The sequence below is a fragment of the Amia ocellicauda genome, chromosome 3 (genome assembly GCF_036373705.1).
Source record: "Amia ocellicauda isolate fAmiCal2 chromosome 3, fAmiCal2.hap1, whole genome shotgun sequence".
In the NCBI taxonomy this organism is placed as follows: Eukaryota; Metazoa; Chordata; class Actinopteri; order Amiiformes; family Amiidae; genus Amia; species Amia ocellicauda.
The window spans coordinates 3347713-3370860 of record NC_089852.1 but is presented as its reverse complement, the minus strand read 5'-3'; the positions used below and the strand labels follow the sequence as shown (position 1 = coordinate 3370860).

At 42.3% G+C, this 23148-nt stretch overlaps 1 protein-coding gene across 3 annotated transcripts; it reads right to left on the bottom strand.

Annotated features, from left to right (window-relative positions):
* Positions 1 to 1042: 1042 nt before the first annotated feature.
* Positions 1043 to 22896, bottom strand: dcp1a (decapping mRNA 1A). Of its 3 annotated transcripts, none has more exons than XM_066697739.1 (10): positions 22724 to 22896; positions 22382 to 22422; positions 20405 to 20532; positions 12885 to 12951; positions 7694 to 7832; positions 5598 to 5699; positions 4623 to 5345; positions 4439 to 4504; positions 3978 to 4199; positions 1043 to 3604 (listed from the first exon to the last, which is right to left on the bottom strand). In XM_066697739.1, exons 1-10 carry the CDS (start codon positions 22856 to 22858, stop codon positions 3524 to 3526), a joined length of 1704 nt encoding a protein of 567 aa, XP_066553836.1. In that variant the 5' UTR covers positions 22859 to 22896; the 3' UTR covers positions 1043 to 3523. The 3 variants fall into 3 exon arrangements, with proteins under 3 accessions (XP_066553836.1, XP_066553837.1, XP_066553838.1); XM_066697740.1 differs by having other exon boundaries at positions 4623 to 5342; XM_066697741.1 differs by lacking the exon at positions 5598 to 5699 and having other exon boundaries at positions 4623 to 5342.
* Between the last annotated feature and the right edge of the window lie 252 nt (positions 22897 to 23148).

Here is a 23148-nt window from a genome sequence, read left to right as displayed (position 1 = left end):
AATAAACGACAGCAAAATAATAATAAAAAAGCTCTGTATGGGATTTCAAACTTAAACTCATTGAGTTAACGAAAAATAAATGTTCTCATTAAGATTCCTGCCCCCAAATTGGGTAAGGGCAATCAGAACCTTCAATTTTATATTTTATTATAACAAAATATTAAAATACAGTCTTTATACTTATTTTTTCATCTATAAATTGCCAGCAACATTAATTCATAATAAAACAAATATATATATATATATACACTCACCTAAAGGATTATTAGGAACACCTGTTCAATTTCTCATTAATGCAATTATCTAACCAACCAATCACATGGCAGTTGCTTCAATGCATTTAGGGGTGTGGTCCTGGTCAAGACAATCTCCTGAACTCCAAACTGAATGTCTGAATGGGAAAGAAAGGTGATTTAAGCAATTTTGAGCGTGGCATGGTTGTTGGTGCCAAAAGGTGCCGGTCTGAGTATTTCACAATCTGCTCAGTTACTGGGATTTTCACGCACAACCATTTCTAGGGTTTACAAAGAATGGTGTGAAAAGGGAAAAACATCCAGTATGCGGCAGTCCTGTGGGCGAAAATGCCTTGTTGATGCTAGAGGTCAGAGGAGAATGGGCCGACTGATTCAAGCTGATAGAAGAGCAACTTTGACTGAAATAACCACTCGTTACAACCGAGGTATGCAGCAAAGCATTTGTGAAGCCACAACACGTACAACCTTGAGGCGGATGGGCTACAACAGCAGAAGACCCCACCGGGTACCACTCATCTCCACTACAAATAGGAAAAAGAGGCTACAATTTGCACAAGCTCACCAAAATTGGACAGTTGAAGACTGGAAAAATGTTGCCTGGTCTCGTTATAGGTCATAGGTCATTGAGTAATATTTGTTGTCAGGGACGTGCAGGGTTCACACACTGAACACGCATACGCAGATGGCACAAACACGCTGGACACACACTGAATATACACACACACTGCACATACACACACGTTGAACACGCACACACAACACACACACAAAAAAACATTAGTGAAACATTTTAGGAGGTGCTGAAAAACACCAAATTATATTTTATTTTTATTATAAAAAATAGACTTGTAATGTACAAAATTATATGTGACAAAAAATGACCAAAATTTACAATGAAGAATAAAGATGTATAAACTCTCACCAGTGGCACAGACTTTGTAACCACACCACTGCAAAAGCAATACAAAAAGGAAAAACAAAACATCAAAACAAAGCAACTGTTGGACCAAAGGTGCAGCAGGTCTTGTCCTCGATATCCCACTTTAAAAACTAACCGAAAGAAATGTCTCATAAGATTATAGAAAGCAAAACAAATCTCTCTCATGGGTCTCAACTGCAACAACACGAAAACCAGGGATTCACATCAGCACAGATCCAAATAAAACAATTAAAATATTTTAATCTTAAAAAATATTTAAAAGTACCTTCAGCCTTGACAATACTGCACCAAAGTTACAAAAATGAAGTAAAATGATACCCGCCCACCCTCCCTTTTACATTTCCCTCCCCAGCGCAGCAAAGCCTAAAGCAATAGAAAACCACCGGACGCACATTTCTGTTTTGGAATGTCACCCGGCCAGATCCCTCAAACGAGCTTCACGGCCATCAAACACGGCTTTATTTCTGAAGCTTCTCTAATTAGAAGATGGGGTTAAGATTTAAAGATCCTAATGAAGCTGTCAGTCATTTCTCTACCCTGTCGTGTAATTGCCAAGTAGAGGGGGTCAAAAAATAATCCTGATTTTCAGTGATGAGTAAACTCTGGATTCCAAGACACAAAAAGCTTCAGGAACGGAATTGTATCGACAGGAACTGGAACTTTGACAGCTGAGCTTTTCAAAATGTAACTATCAAGTATTATCCACTTTAATTTTCATTTTATTATTGTGTTTCTTCCTGTAAATAAAGACGGTGGTTCATTTTAGGCATCCAAAAGAAAAAACTAACTCAAAAGACTCCAGGTTTTAGTTTTATAAAGGGCTCATTAGCAGTGCTTGGGGAAAAAGACATGTCATGGTTTTCACATCTTAAAACAGACACAAATTGTCATCAAATTTACTTTTAAGAACCCCTGAAAGAACACATGAATACAAAAGCTCCCCGTCTATGATTGCCTGCATTTCATTAAGGTACACAAAGCTGAGTCACTGAATGAGAAGAGGGAAAGGAAATGACATCAGATGTAACAGCAATACATCCATGTTGAGTCAAATTGAGCGAAATCAGTCGAGTGTCTGAAATAGCCGGACCACAACCACAACAAAAACAAAGCGGTGAGTTACCGATGTCCGGTGGGAATGCACTCGTTTTATTGTCGCGTTCTTGAAACCGGTCTGTTGGAAAGATCGGCGGACCTCTCGGTACCAGACCACAATCTCTTAGCTGGCATCACAGAATTGAAACAGCCTTCAGTACGGAGAGCGATTTGAATAAATTAATTGGCAGTCTGCAGCGCGGAGAGTAAGCGAATAAAGTCTCATGCGAAAGATGACGGCGCTCATTTATATATTTATATCTATTATCTATTTATTTATATTATATCTGGTGTAATTGAAGGGATGCGATTAATACTCAAACACTGGGGACCTTGCAGATCAATCTCCATATTGCCTTCGACATATCTATTGAAATAGACAATATATTCTACCTTTACCATCTACTGGTAAATCGGGACACACGCGTCAATGATTACCACCAGCTGTCAACAGAGTCAATGGGAATTACAGATCTTCGTTAAATGTAATGTCTGTGTGGATGTCCAGTTTGTTTTATTAATGTTATTGATACAGTCTAAGGAGTGAATAGATTTTAGGTCAAGGTACCTCATAAAATCTATCCGTATGTTAAAGGTGATCACATAATAGAAGAAGTCGTTGCGCCTGGTTTTCAAAACGGAGTTCCAATGAGATTTTTAATTTTTTTTAAAGCCTGCGAAGTGCAAAATTGAGTGGTAAAAACTATCAGGTGGGGTATGGTAGTCTTGGGGGAAACTAAACCGCACCCTGTTGGTGACACAGCACACGCATTTCAAAGCTTTACTGCAGTAGCTTCTTACTGCATGACCATTTACGAGACATTAATCCTCTCCAGAGTCTCACAACGCAATGGTCTACATGTCAAATCACAAGCTTCAAAACAACAAAAATGTTCCAATTTTCCTCTGAATGAGTGAAAGAAAATACTTAAAGATGCATTGCTTCCACTGCACAAATTGCTGCACATTAAGTTAAATGACACACACAGGGCAAAAAAATTAAATAATTAATTAAGTGCGTAGCAACACAAACTCCCCTTTGAAAATTGACAGCCTAGTGTAGCTACAGTCCTTCAGTTTGTGTACGACTCTTATGGGTCTGAGAAGCTGTATTAATGGATGTAGTTGGTTTAGGAATATGTCAATACTGCTTTACACACAAGAGTGTCTCTGCGTTTAAATAAGAATACATTTCTGTGCAGATGTTCTGGCGCTCGCGTCCGAATCCCACTGGCTATAGCTTCATGTTGTTGAGATCCTTCGCTAGGACGTGCAGGTAGGCTTCGTGAATGGTACCCAGAAACTTGGAATCATTCTGTTAAAAATAAAAATGTGAACAAGCAGCAAGATTAGAATCCAGGAAAAAATGCAACAAATGGTTTATTTCAGCTCGAATCCCTATGGTCACGTCACCAGGTCCCTCACATTGGAACTGGTTAGCATGGATGACAATTTAGCAGGGATGACAGTTGGGTATAGGACTTCATTCAAATAATTTACACCTATAGAATTGCTATAGGTTTCCAAGAATGCCTACACAAACACACAGAAAAAAAATCGTGAAACCATTTTAATTGGTTAAATTGGACACGTCAGGTTGCGAATCTAAAAAAGGGACTACTACCCAAAGGGGGCTGGGCCTATGTGCTAATGTTCCACGTCAATCAACAGATTTTGACGACGAGTACCTTTAACAGGTGTATCAGGGTGTCCTGGAGCTGGGTCCTGCTGAAGAAGGCGGGTGGGAGGGGGCCCTGCGTGTCCGTGGCCCCCAGGGTCAACGGGGAGGTGGTCCCCGGCTTGTTCTCGGGCTCTGGGGCCTTGGCGGCTGCCTGCTGGAACACGCTGGGGGAGAGGAGGACCGACGGATCCCCGCCGGAAGCTGCAGAAACCGCCTGCATGGGCACCACCTGCAAGAGAGTGTTCACCTGAGTGATGCTCTGCACTTTGCCTGTATCGCTGTGACAGATGCGTTGCTCAACTCCCCCAAGCCCTGTACATTGTAAGGAGAGGAAAGTACACCCCCCTCTGAAGGGCCACCGAAATGCGCAGATCGCTTCACTGCCGAGTAACGAAGGTGTCTGCGTTGTCTATTGGCGTTTTAACATGGGTTGGAGTGAAGACGTACCAGACACTGATAAAAACTTACCGGCAAAGATTTCGATAGGCTTTTAGACGGTGCAAACACGTCTACTTCTTTATTCTGTTGAAGAGACTGAAATGTGAAAAAGAAAAAGCAAGGGAAAGAAAATGTTTATTAAAAACAATGTTCTCTGCCGCTGTTCAAAATTACCAACAAAATTACCAACCATCAGTACGGGAGGGGCTGCTACCTGAATCGGAGCTACTGGGATGCCGGTGAAAGCCACTGGTTTGGCTGCGGGTTCCTTGAAGCACTCGGGCGTGGCAAGCTGGCCGTGGGAGGGCAGGAAGTTGGGTGCCAGGGCGGGCTTAGTCAGGACTGGCTGAGGCAGGCGCTCGGGCTGCGGGGGGGGCTGGAGCTTGTGCAGGAGGTCCTGGTGGATGAAGCCCATGTTCAGAGCACTGCCCCCGGCGCCAGGGCCACACAGAGAGGACTGCGGGGGATTCAGCTGCTCCGAGCCGGGCTGGCACATCAGGAGAGGGGACGTGGGCTTGAGGTGGGCCTGCTGCATCACCAGGACCTTCCCTCCTTCAGAGCCCAGTTTGGGAAGGACGACGTGCTCGGCGGGACCGGGAGGGTGAAAGACCGTGCCGGCCGGGACGCTGTAGTTCTGGACACTCTTCACATCCGGCCGAGGGACCAGCGCGGAACTGTGGTGCGTCTGCGTGGGCGTATTGCTCTGTGCACGGACGGCCGTGCCCAGGTGGTCCTCAGAACCCTCCATGCCCACCCGGTGCCCCGGTGCCGGCTCGAAGGAGAAGGGCTGCCCGAGGCTCTGGCCACGGAGGAAGTCTGAGGGCCCTTTGTCGACGGCACTCTGGTTGGGAAAGCTCATGAGATTCTGGTCTTTGGACAGAGAACTACCGAACAGCTCCTCCACAGTGATCTGCTTGGGTCCTGAATGCACGGCCTGCTAGGGGCAAAAACACACAATTTCAGATAGTTTATTATACTTTTTATACATTTGAATAGCTGAAACATTTACGGCAACATTGTAGTTTTATTGGGGCAGAAAGGAATGGGTCCGATTTGCCTGTGAGGAATGATTGAGGACCGGCACAGGTATCTTACACTGGAGTGGCACGAATACATTCTCCATTTCCAGAACGGTGTTGTTAGACACTACTGATGTATACATACTGTACATTGTCGGCAGAGAAAGTACCTTTTCGTGCTGTGACAGAGACGGTGTGTGCTCAGCCTCTGTTGTAGATGTATGTGCCTCACGATTGTGAAAGAGTTCGGTGCTGCCAGATACATCTTGGGTCTAAAAAACAAATTACTTTCTTGTTTTAAAAAAGGACATTCGGCAATTATTACTGACAGACAATACCTATAGGAGAGGTTATAGCCTATATGTTGTATTTTTAAGACACATGCGCAGCTGTGATCAGGTAATGGGTTTGAATCTCTACACAAGCATTACCCATCTGTACCACCATGGGGCAGCAGAAGTAGCTGAATAGAATTGGCAGCCAGAAAACTATGAAATTCCAAGTCCATAGGAAGAAGCATTTTAAAATCTCGTTTAAATAATCAGATTTTGGATTCTAGACCTTTAGCCGGAAAACAATATGCTATAACATATAAATAAGATGGCTACATTTAAATACTGCTGTACAGAGACTCCGTTAATAAATCAATTTAAATCAACTTTGCAAAAAGTCCCAGACGAGCAAAGTCAGTCTGCCTCGCTGGTTTTATATATATTTAGATGCATGCTATTAGCACTAAATGTGAGACATGGCAGATAAACCCCTTCCGCATTAATGTCCCTCCTGCCTTGACCTCCCCTGGTGCAAAGTGCCCTACTTTCCCTGCCTTTCCCAATATGCCCTCGTTTCAACAACTGCTTTTGTGCTCGCAGGAGAGAGAGGTTTTGTCATGCATTCAGTCATGATAAACACAGGAAAAAATTACCAGCAATCGGGCTCAACTTTCAGGCCAGCAACTACCCTTGATGATGGATATAACCCCCCACCACCACCACCACCAAAAACTATCATTCCCCATGGAGAGATTTGTAAGATTTTGTTAATTTCAAATACATGTGAAATCATAACGCAGGGAAGAGTTTATATAATCTGAGCGCCCGCGGCTGTCGAGGGTCCCCGTCAGCTTCTCTCCAGGGCTAGAGGTCAGAGCGCTGGGTGGGGGGAGTGAAAGAGGGACTCGACAATATTCCATCTAATGAGACGCATATTGGCCACTTGTGAGCCACCCGAAAAACACGCCGGCGAGCCTCTGCGCAAAGCCAGGCCAGGAGGTTTAGCCGCTCTCACATCTGGGCCCGATGCAGGCAGTGCTTGGGGATTAATCCTGGATTAAATCACTCCCAACTTCCCAAATCCCTTCTCAGCGCGTACGTGTCAGCTGCACCCACAGCCAATCGTGCGCCAGCAGAAACACTCAGTATACAGGGATTACGGAAGGATCCATCTGGAATGAACTAGATGGCAAAACAGGAGCACGTTCGCGAAGGAGGAGGGAATGAAAAAACAAAAAACAAACAGACGCTTTCATTTATGTTTGACGTATAATTTTAGGCAGATGAACTGACGGAGTGGACAGAAATAAAACAGTTTCTGTGTTTGCAAAGCCACTCTGACAGGCTAAGTAAGACTAAGGGTCTTATTTATTTTTAAACACAGAGTGAACATAGTAAGATCACTATTACAAGGGTTTGCAGCTGTAATCTCTGCACATCTCTGTTACTCCTGGTGCCACTTTAAAGTGGTTGAGTGTGGCTCTTAGGATCGGGTTGGATCAGAAACCAGTTTGTGGTTGGAAAGGTCTCTCCCGGCCGCTCCCCTTCCCCAATAACACAACACCCTTTTCTCAAAGCTGCCGACAGCCAGAAGGCCTTACAGGGTTAGCTGTAAAAAGGCAACACAAGTGGAGTGCTTTGTTGGAGGTAAATTAAAAAACAGATATGGTCAGTCATGTTTTAGAGGAAAAATACTAAAAACTAACATTTAAATCATAAAACCTCCTTTTTGACTTTCATCTGGGCTCTAATTTTGTACTTTTATATTTAAAGTGGTTTTGCAGTTACATTAATGAAGGTTAATGGAGTTATTTGAAGCCCTGACATAGCTGGTACAAAAACACACACACAAAGCTGGATACAGGAAGGTTATATAATCTCCCCCAGCAGAAGGCTGTACAGTACAGCGCTGGGTCTGATGAAGTAAGAGCCTTGAAAGCATCTCTATCGGTGAGGAGGTCAGAGCACAGTAGCCACCCAGACGCCTGCGTTACCCTCTCGTATTCATCCTTCGCTTTGCTGAGCATCTCCAGGATGTCGATGGGCCGCTCCTCTGCACAGCCGTTGGTCTTGCAGGGTGTGTTCCTGCCCGGGGACGGCTGCTTGGCCCTCACTGCCTCACGCCTCACCACCCTGCGGAGAAAAGACACCAACAGGGGTCAGCACTCAGGGCGATTGGGCGCACATTTTAAAATCCCACGCCACCCAGAGGTTCAACATTTCGAAACTGAAAAGGACAAGAAACACGATTCTGGCTCCCGCTTTGAGAGAGAGAAAAAAAAAAAAAACTTGTGTCACAATAAGATTCAAATTAAAACATGACCATTACACCCCCTCCCCCATGTTCCCCTGTCAACTATATTGTGCATCTGCAATCACACAACAGCAAGGCAGCTCCAGATTAGCCATGCAAATTGCAGCTCGTATCTGGGCCACTGGTTACCAATCTGAAGTGATCAGTCGCTACATTTGTACACGAGAATGGTTATGAATACTACATATGTTAATGTTAGGAGGGCAATTCACAGATGCCTGCTTTAAATGCACCTACAGAGATATAATCCCCATAGAATTAAGGCGTACACAAAATATAATAAAAAAACATTGTAGTTAAAAAAAAAATCTAGACAGCATATTCTTTCTATGCATAGGGGAGGGGGGGATACTGCTCCAAGTGAAACACAAATTGATCGTTAGCTGCAATAGAGAACATTTAAAGCTAATGTATTTAATTTTTTTTTTTTAATCTTAACGACTCAGGAAATCTGATGTAGCAGTGATGTCTTAAGTGCATCTCCATAGAAACCCCTTCCTACGGTTTATTGAATTCCGCAAGAACTCTGTACACAAATACAGATACAAATACAATTGTCACCCCACCTCGTAAGCCCTCTTCACCTCCACGGCATATCCAAGCACAATCTCAAAATCCTTCCCGGCCTCGCTCGGTTCACAATTGATAACGGCATTTGTCACGTTATCTTCCTGCAGTAAAATCGCCTGAGATGATGGGTAGATCGAAGTGATAAAACAAATAAAAACGGGTGAGAATACGTGGTAAAGCAATAGCTTGAAAAAGAACGCAGCCGCATTTGCAGATAATCCACGAACTTTTCAGCTTCAAGGGATTCTTTCTTCCCCTTGTGTGTTTAGTGAAACCGCAATATAACTGTCAAAATCGAATTGGTTTGACAATTTAAGCCATACACTCTGCAAAAGCTTTACACTTCAGAAAGCATGCTGCATGAACCGATTGAATTTGTTTTAATGATGTTTTTAAAAGGGTGTTTCGTTTTAATATTCTGCTCTCTTTTCGTGTATTACAGAAACACTCCGAAAATTAAAATAAATATAAAGGTTGTAATCAATGCCTGGTATGATCCCCCAAAGTAGTTATTCATATTGATTTAGGAGGATGTCAATCTGTACACCCAAACAAACAAAATGTTACTCCCTAATTTTAATAAAAAATAAGATATCTACAAGTTTATTTGTACAAAGAAGATCAGAGGAGCATATGCAGCTCTCCAACAAGTAACCTATTCATGTTCACGGGCAAAATCTGAAGTACTTCTATCTTTTCTGATCAGACTTTCATGGCGTTGTCAGCAAGGTCACAGCGAGAAGCAATGGTTACAGTTATCAGTTTCACCTTCAGCGGGTCAGTTAAAAACACCACTACCTTATAGGAGATGGGGGCCTAATTAACAGGGCTCACTGAACCCCCAAGTTTTTATAAACCAATTCTGTCTTCTGGGTGACGTTTGTTTGATTTCCCCGCAGTCACATGACACGTGCACATCAACAGTGCAGCTCCTTCCATAGAACTACATTCATCCTCTACTGGTGAATAGGTTGTGTGAAGAGGGTCTCTATTATATAAGAGATGTCATCTCACTTTGTTTGGGCGAGAGGACCACAGCGCTTTTGGCGGCACAAACTGTGCGACACAGTGTCTCTTATACAACAGATTATATACAATAATCTGAGGTGTGAACATCCCAAAGTTTTGGCCACCAGCCGGCACTGTGTAGGAGGGATCAACGCCTTCTCAGAACTGCCATTAAAATCTGGCAAAGAGCTTAACATAGTTCCCTCAGATTACCAGAATATTAATCTTCACGGGAGAAAGAAGTGGTCACCAACTCCATCTACCTGGAAGATCAAAGCTGAAGTCGTCTTTAAGAATTTTGGAATAGCAGACTCTATCTTCCTTTCTACGCAAAGCTTGAATTCCTCGTAACGACAACAGATAAAGCATTCAGACTTCAAACCCGCACATAGAAAAATGATCTGATTTTCAGATCCGGATGAGAAAACCGGATACGAGATAACTGGCGTTTAAAAGCAAAATGTCTAATATGCCTTGACCAAACATAAAATGTGCTTTAAAGTGGGAATTTCTAATTTCTAGGTCTAAGTGCCATGCCGTTCCTAGGAAGCAGACCGATAAGATAACCTGCAACAATCTTTTCACTCATAAGAAGCTCCCCAGCCGGCAGATGGAAATATGAATATTTGGCATGGTTTTCCTGACAACACTCCACGGGTTACAAAGCAGAGGTATGGATGTTAGGTTATGCGCAATAGGAAAGCGGAGAGTTTTTCAGGAAGTGCGTGCAGAACTGAGCTGTCCTGACTGGCACATTTCTCGAGGTGACCGAGGGAGAAATTAGCGAGTAAGACAGGAGATCAAATGCCAATTTGAATAAATTATATCTTTTGACGAACAATAGATATGCTGTAACACACTTTACAAAAAGCAGCTTCTCTTTAATGAAAAAACAAAAAAAGAGTGGCATTCATCTGTATAAACCCAGGCAATGGCTTTTTAAACATGAGACGTCTTCCTGTCTCTATAACCTTGCATATCTTTAAATCAGATCAAACACGGTGAAAGATGTGCTTCTCGCAGGGTGACTTTGCCTCTGCACGGTTTAGTCGCCTCTCTGGTATTAGAGACTTCACACTTTCAGCTCAGGCTCTATGGAGGCCGGTTTGAATTTAAAGAACTGAAGATATGTGAAGATGAACTGAAGATGATAGTGGAGCAATTGAACAATAAGCATGTTAAACCCAGCAACTGGCTTCCTCGACACTAACATTTCCCTCCGTTCCAGTATTCGAAGCCAGCCTCCACGGGCATGGGACTCTCTCTTTAAGTGGTCTAATCTCATCCACCTCCTTCCGTCGTCTCATTGCATTTAACTCCTTTATTTCTCCGATTGCGAAGTGCTCCCCCGTTCACCTTCTCTAAGCGGAGATGCTCCTCTGGCTCCAAACGGCTAACCTCTTGTCAGGAACACTTTCCTTCACAGACTTCTCTTCAGCCAATAGTAGGCAGGAAAAGGCAAAGGACCAGCCCCTCACATTAATGCGATATAGTCGCAGGAACAGACAAATAAACACCGGCTTAGCCGACAAAGGGACAAACATTGTACGTCTCTCAAGCAGGCACACATACTGAGATACATTTAAATAATAATTAAGAATAATTATAAAAGCATCAGCCTAAATTCAAATTCAATTTCTTGTTCATTTAAATTTCATAAGAACACAAAGATGATTTGAATGATGCACCTGTCTTTCAATATATGAAGCACCAGCAGGGAATACGCTATATTCAACAGTTAGATGTTGATTAGCTTTTTCTTAAACATTTTTTCCCGGGACCTTTAGACATTGTTACACAGATTTTCCCGGCCCAAAGTGAAAAAAGGAATCATTTAAAATTATATATAAAAAGAATACAGCTTGAACACAGATGAGCAGATTTAGAAGTAGAATTGAATGCATCTCTTTTGCAGTCGAGCATTTTCTGTTTTTAATCCAAACACAAAGCTTGCCTCTGCAGTCAGATCAAAAGCAATTGCCATCTCGATTTTATATCCTGTGACTACTGCTCTTAACCTTACATTTTTTTTATCAGCGTTAATGCCAGCTGTTACTTAGGGCAATTTCCCAGCATGAGGCACACTCTCTTATCACTCAATTTCCTTAACTTGGTCCCCAGATAATAAACTGACATACCATTTAGCCTCAAATGGGTGTGTTCAATCCTTTTAGCAATTTATTTTTTTCTTCACAGCTAAACAAACAAACAAATGCATCTCCTATCGTTTTTTTTTTTCGTTCTCAAATCTAAACCCTCGGGGTCAGAGAAGCAAGATGAAGGGCTGACTACCAACCTGAATAGGTATTTTTGGAAAAACACACCAGCCTTGCCTTGTGAGGAACATCACCAGGGGGCAGTTCATGTGCACCGGCAAGTAAACCTGATCGGTTCTGTACCCTTTCACTGCCCAAACAACCCAATAAACCCAGGGAAGGCTGGGTAAACTCCACACACCCAGTTTCATCACAACTATTGCCATGTTAACCCTAGTCTTCTAGCCTTTGATCTGCTATGAAGTTGAATCATTACAATTGAACTACTCTTAATTATTTTTTCATAGTTGGATTCCCTGAACAGTTTGCTAAACCTATGTGCATTTACATCACTCTTCATAATGTATATGAAACATTTGCTGGAGCGGTTAAAATGGTGCCCCCCGTGGCTGCCTCCCGTGGCGGTCTCGGCCGGGACACTTGCGCGGGTCCGTTGCCGGGGAACAGCGCTCCGCGGTGATGAGAAGTGAATGCTCTCTGGGGGACGGCGGCTGTGTTGCTGCCTTGTGCCGCCCCAGGTAACAAGCGCCCAGAGGTACCACCCCCCCCAGTAAGGTCAACGTGTCTCTTCCCATCGTGCACAATAACTTACAGCACAAACTTTGTCATCCAAGGTCTCACAATACAAACTGTGCACGGCAGACTCCATAATAAAGTTGGACACAAAGAGGCAGGGAATACATAAATACATGATACGAAAATCCACTATATGCAACATTCTAGAGGGACACATGCAAAGTCATGTACGTTCTCTCTAAATTGTAAATATCCCGAAACGTGGCCATGATAAATAAACGTGTGACACTTTCATCACTCTACAAATCAATTAAGAGAAAGCAAAGGATTATAAATACATGATACCACGTAATTGTGTGGTGAAAACATAGTTAAAAAGTCATGCTAAAATGTAATTAGCGTTACAGACGGCTTGGGTTGATATCATAACTGCAATAAAATGAATTATATTGATCTCTCTCTAATAAAAACATTTAATAAAATAATAAAACTGACACTTACTGTGACATGAGCTGGGCAATTCGCTGGCAGTCATTCTTGTCATAAAACCAGATGCTGTAAATGGATACTGTGGAAGGAAAGAGCAACAAGGGGTTAAAAACAAGACTCTGCAACCAGTATCTTTCCCACTGAGTGCTGACAGACCAGCTTCAGGGCTATAAAGCACCAATACTAAAATGTTTCCATCAAGAAACAAATCATTTACTGCAGAGGGGTTAATGGCAGGGCAAACGTGGAAACAAACTCTCCTCTGACTGCTGTGGGGGAGTAATGTGGCCATTAATACTGAGGAGATGCAGACTGGGATTTTGGAGAGCTGCGTTCCCTGAATGAGGCAGTTTGTTGAAATTGCAAGGAAACACTATCATCAGAAATCAAGCAGGTCAGAGCCTTTCTAGTCAAAGAATAGGATAAGAAAAACAATTATGATAATTAGTAATAGTAGTATAATACATACTAAGATGATTGAATGATGACAATTTTGGCCATTTAGAACTCAAACACTCGACAGGGGTAAAGAAGAGAAAGTGCACTCCATCCCCAGCAAGCCGGGGGTTAACTAACAGGAACCACTCCATCAAGCCTCAACACTGTTGTTTTATTCTTCAAGTTACAGACAAACAGGCAGGAAACGTTTAAAACCCAGTACTGGAGTCTAAACTGGGATGAGACCAGGCCACTTACACAACTGAAGGATACTTTAACTGAAGGCCGAAGACAGAAGGCTGTTCAACACCAATACCACTGTGAAGTGTGTTATCTTTTCTTTCTTTCTATCTTTACTTATATAATAAAACAAGGGATGCGATAAAATACTTGTAGAGGTTAGACCACTGCATTTCAAAGCAACATACTGTATTTCCCTAATTTTAAACTAAGAACTAAGTTACTTTATCTGTTCCACTGTTTTAAACTGACTGCTCCATTATAATCTGCAAACCGTTTTTTTGGTCATTCTAAGGGGGGCACCCGTGAGCTTGGGGGAGCGGGCCGTCGCCTCCAGTAAAATGGTAGGGGCAACACTGTGAGGTGTCTGAATACTTCTGCAATCATTTCCATTTTCCCCTTTAGTTTTGGCTGACATTCACTAACATTTCTTACACTTTAAAATCTTCAGTTTGAGCATTCAAGGTTTGGATGAAATAGTAAGTTTTAAAAATTAAAAAATAAAGCGTACGCATCGTTTTGTAATTTCATAAAAAAGGGACGCCATAGGTCTGCATACTTTTGCAATGCACCCCACATACAAATTATACAACTACACTTTGTCCCATTATCAGAATGAGCACATTTCTGAAAGTCAATTAGTCTGGCTTTGTTTTTTTTAAAGGGCTAGAAGATACTCACCGTTTTAATGATAGCTTAATGGGCAAAACAGATAAAGAGACCATTGCATCGTGTCAAAAACACGCTAGCAGGCGGTCATAAATGCATGTGAATCAGTTCTGTCTGCTGAATGTATCTGATTGTTCCCTTTGTGCTGCTGGCAAGGAGTCATAAGGAGTTCCCATTAAGGTCCATCACTGTCACTTGAGAGGATGCACAGTTGGCCTACCAGAGTGCACGGCAAGACATTAGAAACAATCACTCCGAGGTAAACATCATCCCGTGTGTTCGCAGAGGGGAAAAAAGCAGCCCTCTGACCCAACAGGACGAAAAACACAGTGGGGGGAACAAAAGAACCGCAGATCTAGTTACTGGGGCACCAAAATGTATAGCTCATTCACCAAAGCAAATCTGTTTAACCGATGGGGAAAAAATGATAAAATTAAAAAAAAATGCCGGGAGACAAGAAAACACACTGGCATTTAGCAATGTGTTGCCGCACAGGAACATCTTCGGCCTCCTGCTGCGGCCGGGCACACACCTCTTACCGTCTCGACTGCGCGGTGGGATCACAGAGAAGACTGTCTTATGTTAAAAATAATAATAGGAAGAAAACCTATTAATAGTCCCGTCTTCTCCGCAGCCATTTGAGCAGGACAGGATTACTGAAATTTAAATATTCCCTAAAATGCCCTTTCACCAGAGATTGATTTAATGGACTTCAAGTTTAGATTTGCAGGTGTATATCCTTGGACAGCTCAAGTTATGAGAATGATGTTAGTGTGACACAGGTAGAGTGTGCCGCCAGACAGAGCCCAGATTTCCCAGAGGGCTGAAGCAAACGAAAGAATATAGAAGAGAAAGTAAAAGGGTTGTGTCTTATTTTTTCTCTGAGACGACGGGGGACGACGACGACGACGACGATTGAATGGCAGATGAGCACAACCAGGGAAGTGTGTTTAAGAGCACTGTTGATCCCGTGGTGTTGACAGACTTCAACCCACCCCTGGGAACAGAGCTGGGGACGGTGCATTCTTCATGCGAAAAAAAGCACATCAAACCAAATGGCAACTAGGCCCGCTGGGACTGTGTGCGTGTGGATGTGTGTGTGTGTGTGTATTTTTGTTCCTGCCGTCTATTTTTATAATCATTGGTTGTTGTTTTTTTAAGTGTAAAACACAAATGAATAAATAAAAACAAGCGACTAACGAGGCCTTGCAAAAGGAATTGTACAGAATCGAATTCAAGGTCAATCTTGTCTGCCTTCCCCACATCCCCGCTCGGTCACACGCACATCCAGCATGGCAGCTCGCGGTGCTCAGCAAGAGGAGGGTGACATCGGCATACATTTTCACCACTCGCGTAACTATAGTTACCGCAGAGTGGCCAGAGCAATAACCGCGCCGTCACAGTTGCAGAGACGGCCCTTTGCAGAACGCAATCCGCACTTCCTCAAGCATAACTCTGAAATCTGAACCGTGAAAACCAGCAGTAATATCGAAGCGATCTGTCAGGCCATTACGGCACTGCCCACCCATTGGCTGCAGTAGCAATCTAGACATCTTTGATTAGTCCAAGATATGGAGACCTGCACAATTTACTCATTACTATCAGAGACGTTACAATAACTAACCCCTAGAGCAGCTTTTGCTCGGAAAGTAACGGACCCCGCAGAGGACCGAGGCAGAATATTTACAAAACAGATCGAAGGTATAATTGGAAAAGAAACGAGTTTCCATGTGGTTCTGCACCAGGTGCGGAAAAGCACGAGCCCAAACTGACCAGTTACAGGTCAATACATCGGCCACCGCTTGGGTGGTGTGGGAGGAGAAACGCATCACAGGTCTTAATTGGCCGAAGCTTGCTTCGGAGATAAGATCGCCCAGACATAAGAGGTCAAGGACTGATGGGCACAGACACGACCCGAGCAAAGCCTCTCACCATGCAAATGCTTGATCAATCTAGATGGGAGCTGCCAGATGGGGTCAGCACAAGGCAAGATCTCATCACAGCGGTCTGTGCTATCGTACATCTCCATGGATACCAGTTATGTTTCAGGCACTCAACAGTTAAGCATCTTCTGCTGGCTTCCCAGACCCAGATTAGCTCTAGTCTTGAACTACTCTACCGAAGATAACACTGGGGCGTCCAAGACTAGTGCTGATCTGTCACAGCCCATAATGTGATAAATTAGCAAATAAACAATATACTTTAACCTTCCAGTAATACACTTCACAGGGACTCTTTAAGCATCCAGGCATTGCTTAAAATCAAACATCTATCCCTCAGCAACACATGCATCGAATCCTAGAAGACCGCACAGCACACACACTTCACAGTCAGACTGACATTCTGGTGCATGTTACCTGGATCAGTTCTCCCAAACACATTCACCCAAATTGCCATTCGACTCCTTTCTCCAAACTGCAGAATCTTGTTTAACAACTGAAATGAGCAGCATTCCAGTTTCATAGGAGATAAATGCATTGCACTGCTAATGGAAAGAGAAAGTTCAGGGAGTTTAAAATTTGCTAATGAAGAGCACGGCCACGTTCGCCCGTCTATTCTTAGCGCCTCAAATCCTAGCAACGGTAAGAGTTGTTAGTGCTGATGAATTTACCTGGGGACTTGAGGTGTACAGAGCGAGCAGCCCTGGGCTCCTCTTCACCTCGTCTCCTGCCGCGGCTGCCCCTCCTCCTGTACACTTCAGACCGAGGAGCCCAGCTGCTGTTTGTCACAGCCAGAGCACCCTTGGCTTCCCTGTCTAAACTGCCCACCCCCCACAAAGAATACATCTCATATTAGAGTCTATTTCTTAACAGACACTGCTAGCTGGGGTGGGTACAAAATCCATTGAACCTCATAAAAATATGAAGTTATAGTTTGGGTAACAGAAACTCCTCCATTTAAGTAATAAGGAGGGGGGGAGGGATGAATACCATTTCCCAGAGGGACTACTTGACAGAGTCCTGTTGCTAAAACTCTCACATTCCTCTCTGCTGATCGGCACAGAGACTTGACAGGCTGACAGCAGCATTCGTGGCTCCGCTCGGGATGGGAGACAGAGTGTGCGTCTCGCAGCAGGACACTTTTCTCCAGCACTCAAGTCACTTGAGCGCTTCTCAATTGGTTATCCGGTCCTGCTCTTTAAAGGAATGGGTCATTAAGGAAGATAAATAAACTGAATGCACGTGGCGCCTCCATTTAAGATGTCACCTAGTCCCCCTTCTCAATACACGTGTTTTCATTCTCTCGTCAAGTGGCTCACATCAACCCAAGTGCCTTCCTGTACCGTGTGAAACCCCAAGGACACGCTTTGTTTTCTCCTGCGATCGTCTGCTCGGGCTCCTGCTTCCTCGTTACCTTTTTCTGACCGCTGGGTAAATGTGACAGCAGAAGAGACAAGGCACATCGCCTCTCATTTGGGTCGGAGCAGAGATTCTCCTTGCACACCGATGCGGTTTTCCTGAGGCGGCGAGACATGGATTTCCCCGATCTCTCCAAGGAGCTTGTTTTGATCAACAAGCCTTTGTACCAGGAGAAAGAGCTGCAGTACAGAGGGAAGGTGGTATTCGAGACGGATCTGGAAACTTACTTTTTAAATGCAATTCAAGGTAAGTGTCTGGTTTGCTTACATTTTAAGAAACTGCTCAGCAATCTTGGTGCACATACAGCAAGAACTTCAGGAGCTGCTTCAGTTTCTTTGTCAGCTACATTAATAACTCTCACGCAGTTTACGAACTCAAGTTGTTTAGACAGGAGGCAGAACGATAATCTGTTGATCATGTAGACTTATGCCTCAGTCTCTACACCACACGGCAGGCTTTGAGCCCTCAGACAGCAGAGTACAAGAATCCTTGTTATTATCACAAGAGATCAAGACATTTAGCAGTATTTCAGAGTGCGACACAGCAAAATATTAATTTATGTACTTTATAAATGAAATCACTTCCTGTCCGTTACAGATTTTAGGAAATCTTAAAAGAATATTCACAATTTTCAAAATATGTCCGTACCTAGGGATTATGACATTAACCACATGGAGGCAACAGATAGAGCAGTGTGGGACAGGATTAAAATAATTAGCATTTAATAATTACTATTTCTTCAATAGTAACTCACTTTGTTACTGTACAATTTGGGCATCATTCTCTCAACCTCAATTAATATAGAGGTTCACAAAAAAGGAAATTTTGAAACCGGCACAATGTTTTTTATTCAAAACTCTAAAGACAATTTGCATTAAACTACAAAACCTAAAAAACCTCACACTAGTAAAGCATAATGTACCAGCCATTTCTTTTACAGGACTGAGTACATATTCAGTCAGGAAAGCTGCTGTAAGTAGCAGAAAAAAATCTTGTGTACAAATAAGTTAAGAGTGTCTGTACATTTTGGGGAAATTAGCCTTTGGGTCATTTTCTTTGGTGATCCTGCTTTCGTTCAGTTGTGTACAGTTCCTATTGTGCTGCATTTGGATTTGCATTAAGAAGTACATTTATTTTCTCAGAAAAGTAATATATTTATAAATACATATTTTTATGAAAAAAATATAAAAAACATTTTATTTTTATTAAAAAAATATTTTTATAACTCAAATGGTGTCATTTGCAGCTAAAATAATTTAGTTGACTAAAGAATGTTTCAGAGATAAGAATTGGTCACTCAAGACCTTTTCAAACTTATGTAAATTATAATGGTTAAAAACCTACATGGGTGAAGTTTCTTGTTGCTTTTGGCCACTTCAATACAACTTGTTGGATCGAAAAAACCTAATTTGTCGATAAATATTCGCATCCTTGCCGTGGTTGCAAAAATGAATGCCTCCAAAAGTAGTTCATTTTTATATACATTTTTCTGGGATTTGGTACAAGGGGGGATTTAACTCGGTATAGAAAGCTTTGACAATCCTTCCTTATACAGCAATAGGTTATAATCAAACAAGACTCGAGAAACTCCAGGAATTAATCATAAAATCCTCCAACAATGGGACCAATTATGCACTCTCACTCCACAAGGGGCACATTTTAAAGTACGTCGGCCTTATGTGGGCGTATGCTAAAACCGACAACACTGGGCACATCTAATAGTTAACGTGCTGCGAATAAACAAACCATCGGCCTGGTGCTTTAGACACTGCAGATTTGCAATTATGTGGTACATCTTAATGCAAAGGACAGTGTCAGGGTCTTGTGAATGCGAACAAGCAGAAGAGTTGGGGAAGAGATGCTCATTAGACGCCACCTGATTGAAGACCTCACAAAACGATCTGCAATAGTAACTGTTAAACAGTGGGCAAAAGACTGTTCTTTAAAAAAAATAAAAATAAATAAAAAAAAAAAAAAAAAAAAAAAGCACAACAAAATACGAATTCACCGATGACCAGAATCTGTGGAACACAAAACCAAAGCAATCAAGCACTAGGAGGCCTCGTCTTTGTTCACACCCACTCCCGCTAATGTCAAAAGCAGACCCAGAGCCGCGCACACTCAGCTTGGCAATTTATGGGAAAAGCAGAATGGTAGGTTTCGTGAGACCATCCTACTGTTTTCTCCATTTAATGCCCCCAGCTATACTTGTACTAACAATGCCCACGATCTTCAGAACGATTGCCAGTGATTAGTTTTAGCTACGGGGAAGGTTCAAGAGTTACTCTAGACCTTCAGGAATATACTCAAGGAAAGAGTGTGTGCTCTCCAGGGGAAACACAGCTCGGCAGGCAGAAACGGCAGACCTGAGGAAGGAACCCTGATGCTCGGAAACAAAACAAATATACATTGCGGTGTCAGCCATTGAGCCTTTGCAGAAGCAGTACGTTTTTGATGTGTTATACATCTGATCCCTGGAGATTAAATACTGCACTTCATTAGAATGACAGCATGTGCTGAAGTGCCAGAGAAGCGACTGAATCCACTTTGTGCTACAGGCAAGTCATTACACATAATAATGGCACTAACACTCATGCAGAATGCAGGCCCAGTTTTACATTCTTGGAGCGGGTCAAACAAATACTTTGGGAATAGCATCTCTATAATCGGCATGAAACCTGGCAATAGTGGCCTAAAATCACTATCTAATCAAATAGGATCGATGGGCATCCACAGCCACAGAGTTTTTTTTCTGGCATTCACAGAAAAAAAAATCCTTTAGGATCACCCCCACCCATTAATCTTAGTCTAAAGCAGAGTACTCACGGTTTGAATTCCTGTAGAGCAGAAATGGGTCCTGAAGCTGGAACTCTAAGTCCTTGTTAATGGGCTCCACAAGGTTTTTCATGTTCAGCCGATTCATGATCGTGAAGCCGTGATACGGAGTGGCAGACCTGCAAATTAACCAATAGTTCTTAATCACCAAGGAGAACAGAAACACTACCGGAAAAAAAACAGCCGGTTACATCTGACTGCTGCACCCATTTTCCCCTGACCTGTGAGATTTCTCTCCCCCATCAGACAATCTGAACAACCCAACTCAAATCACAGGTCATTTTCTTGCCTAGTAAAACTATGCTATTTGAAACAAGAACACATTTGTGCATTAATCAGGATACTCCTGGCACCAGGCAGTGTACAGTTCCAGCCAAGTGGGGTTTATATTCCTGTATTTATAATCTAAATCATATTGAAACAGGATTAAAACAACCCCTTTATATTTCAGATATTTGTATCATGAATTCTTGTACTTGAGCTTACTTTTAACACCGAGAGAGAAAACCAGAGGCAAAGTGAATAGAAAGTCTGGTAGCTGGTTTAAAATTGCCTTTTATTTATAGAAAAATATAATAATAATAATAAAAAAAAAAAAGTATACATACTTCTATAGTATACAAATATAATTGAAAGGACGTGGAAATAAAAGTAAATTATTGTAGATATTCTTCCTTGAAAAATGTCACGGCCCAAAGAAATTGCTATAATTAATTAAGGAATTAATCAAGGAATACAAGGTTTACAGGTTTTAACTTTAGGAGGTCAATAAAGAAGTTCCTGCAGTGCCCCACAATTGAGCTCTATAGATGCAAATCTACACAAAAATGTGTTCACAAACTTCCTCAAAAATTGGTCACAAGAAAGTGGCTGGAGAGCATTTCATCCTGTGTGCGCTGATTGTGTCTGTCATGTTGAGCCAACCATTCACTCACATTCAAACTGTAGTCTGTGCTTTTTCACTATGATGGATTAAAGTCTCGTAACTGTGTAACCTTATGTATTTTATTGGACTGACAGTTATTGTGCTTGAATGATTCCTTCGCCCCAATGTTCATAACAGAACTGAAAAGGTGGTTTGAACCCACAAATTTAGATCTCAGTGCTCTTAACTTTTTGGGGGGGAAATAGGTCACTTATGTTAGAAAGAATTGAAACGTCACTACAAAACATTACATTTATTACATTTAAGTATACATTTGCAAATACAATAAACTAAGGCAATTAGGAACCCTTAGACTGACATTAGTGAATACCTAAATCCACCATTAAGTTTCTAGAAAGTCTGTTCTGATGTGTCATACATCAATAGAGGATTAAAATAAGAAAATAAGTTTATAAAAAAATAAGCCTATTGTTTGCTGAAGCTTCAAAATAATATGCAGGGAAGTGAGCTTATGGTATTGTGTGTAGCCGTATGTGTCAATGATATTGCTTACCTGTTCTCTATCAATTGTGTAGCTTCAGTCAGGTGCTTTAATTGCTCTCTAAACTACACACTGTTGTCTGTGCCTTTGACTCTTTCATCCCATTCAACAACAAACAGAATATTATTTTCTTACACCTGCCACTATCCTTTTTCTCATTCAATGTTTATAACCACCATATGTTTGGATGTATAGATATATACAGAAGCACAATGTTTGATTATTTGTTTGCAAAGGAATCGCAACATAAAGACAGCACCAGCTGCTACAACAATGGCAAGCTGGGGGCAGGATTACACACAACTGAGTAGCAAGCATGTAAAACAGTTTTTTAAAGGTATTTGTGCTCGGATTCTCTGTAGTGGATGAGACACAGCGACTGTTTCAGCCAGACTGTGTGTGATGCATTGCATTTAAGTGTGCATTTGGGGGGTTTCTGACAGATCCACATCCCACCCCCAACACAAAAACAAGGTTAACTGGATTGGTGGCAAAAAATAAATGGAATATATTCTTCAGGAGCTGAAAAGTACATACATACCTGGTGTACACAAATAAGGTACCCTCGATGTCTGTCTTCTCCTGTAACACAATCAAGAAACAGCTGAATTGTATCTCAACGTACAGTCCTGCCGATTCATGTTTACCTCGGTGGATGACGTCACATTTACCAGCCATCAGGGTTTAAGGGTCAGTACCGCACTTTACCATCTTTCATCTCAAGTTCGCGTTTGTTAGTTTATTTTATTCCTTTTTTTAACCTGGTGGCTCTAATACATCCGGGGCTTTAAAATCGTTTGTAAGCTTGTTTTGTTGTTCTGCATTTCATGGATGCTCACGGAAACCTCACTACGAGACAATACTGAGGCTCGTCCTGTCTTACCCATTCGTTTGCTTTGGAGTTGAAGGTGTACAGCGCTACCTGTCCGGTAACATCGACGATTTTATTGATATAAGGGTCGTGCTGTTTTAATGCCGCCAGACTCATATGATGTCCTGCGTTACTGATCGCCTCCATCTTGGATTGTGAATCCCAGGACGTGCGCCGCACGGAGCGATTTCTATGAACACTCCTCCGGCGCCCGGGGGAAACAAAGACCCGCAACATCCGTTCCGCCTCCGGCAAAGGCTTTTTGTGTTCCGCCCTGACAGTGCTGAAGTCCATTTCCCCCATATCAACACATATACATCGATTAACCTGAAAGTGTACAATACAATTAGGTTTTTATCTATTTATTCATTTATTTATGTGTTATTTCAGGTGATTTAAAAGATGATATTGACTAGGTACCTAAATAATGTATTTAT

Coding starts and splice junctions, on each gene's coding strand:
- dcp1a (XM_066697739.1), bottom strand. CDS start 22,858: ATGGAGGCGATCAGTAACGCAGGACATCATATGAGTCTGGCGGCATTA. Junction 12,952..20,404: donor GCTCTACAGGAATTCAAACC/GTGAGTACTCTG, acceptor TTCCTTCCACAG/TATCCATTTACAGCATCTGG. Junction 4,505..4,622: donor TCCCAGTAGCTCCGATTCAG/GTAGCAGCCCCT, acceptor TTCACATTTCAG/TCTCTTCAACAGAATAAAGA.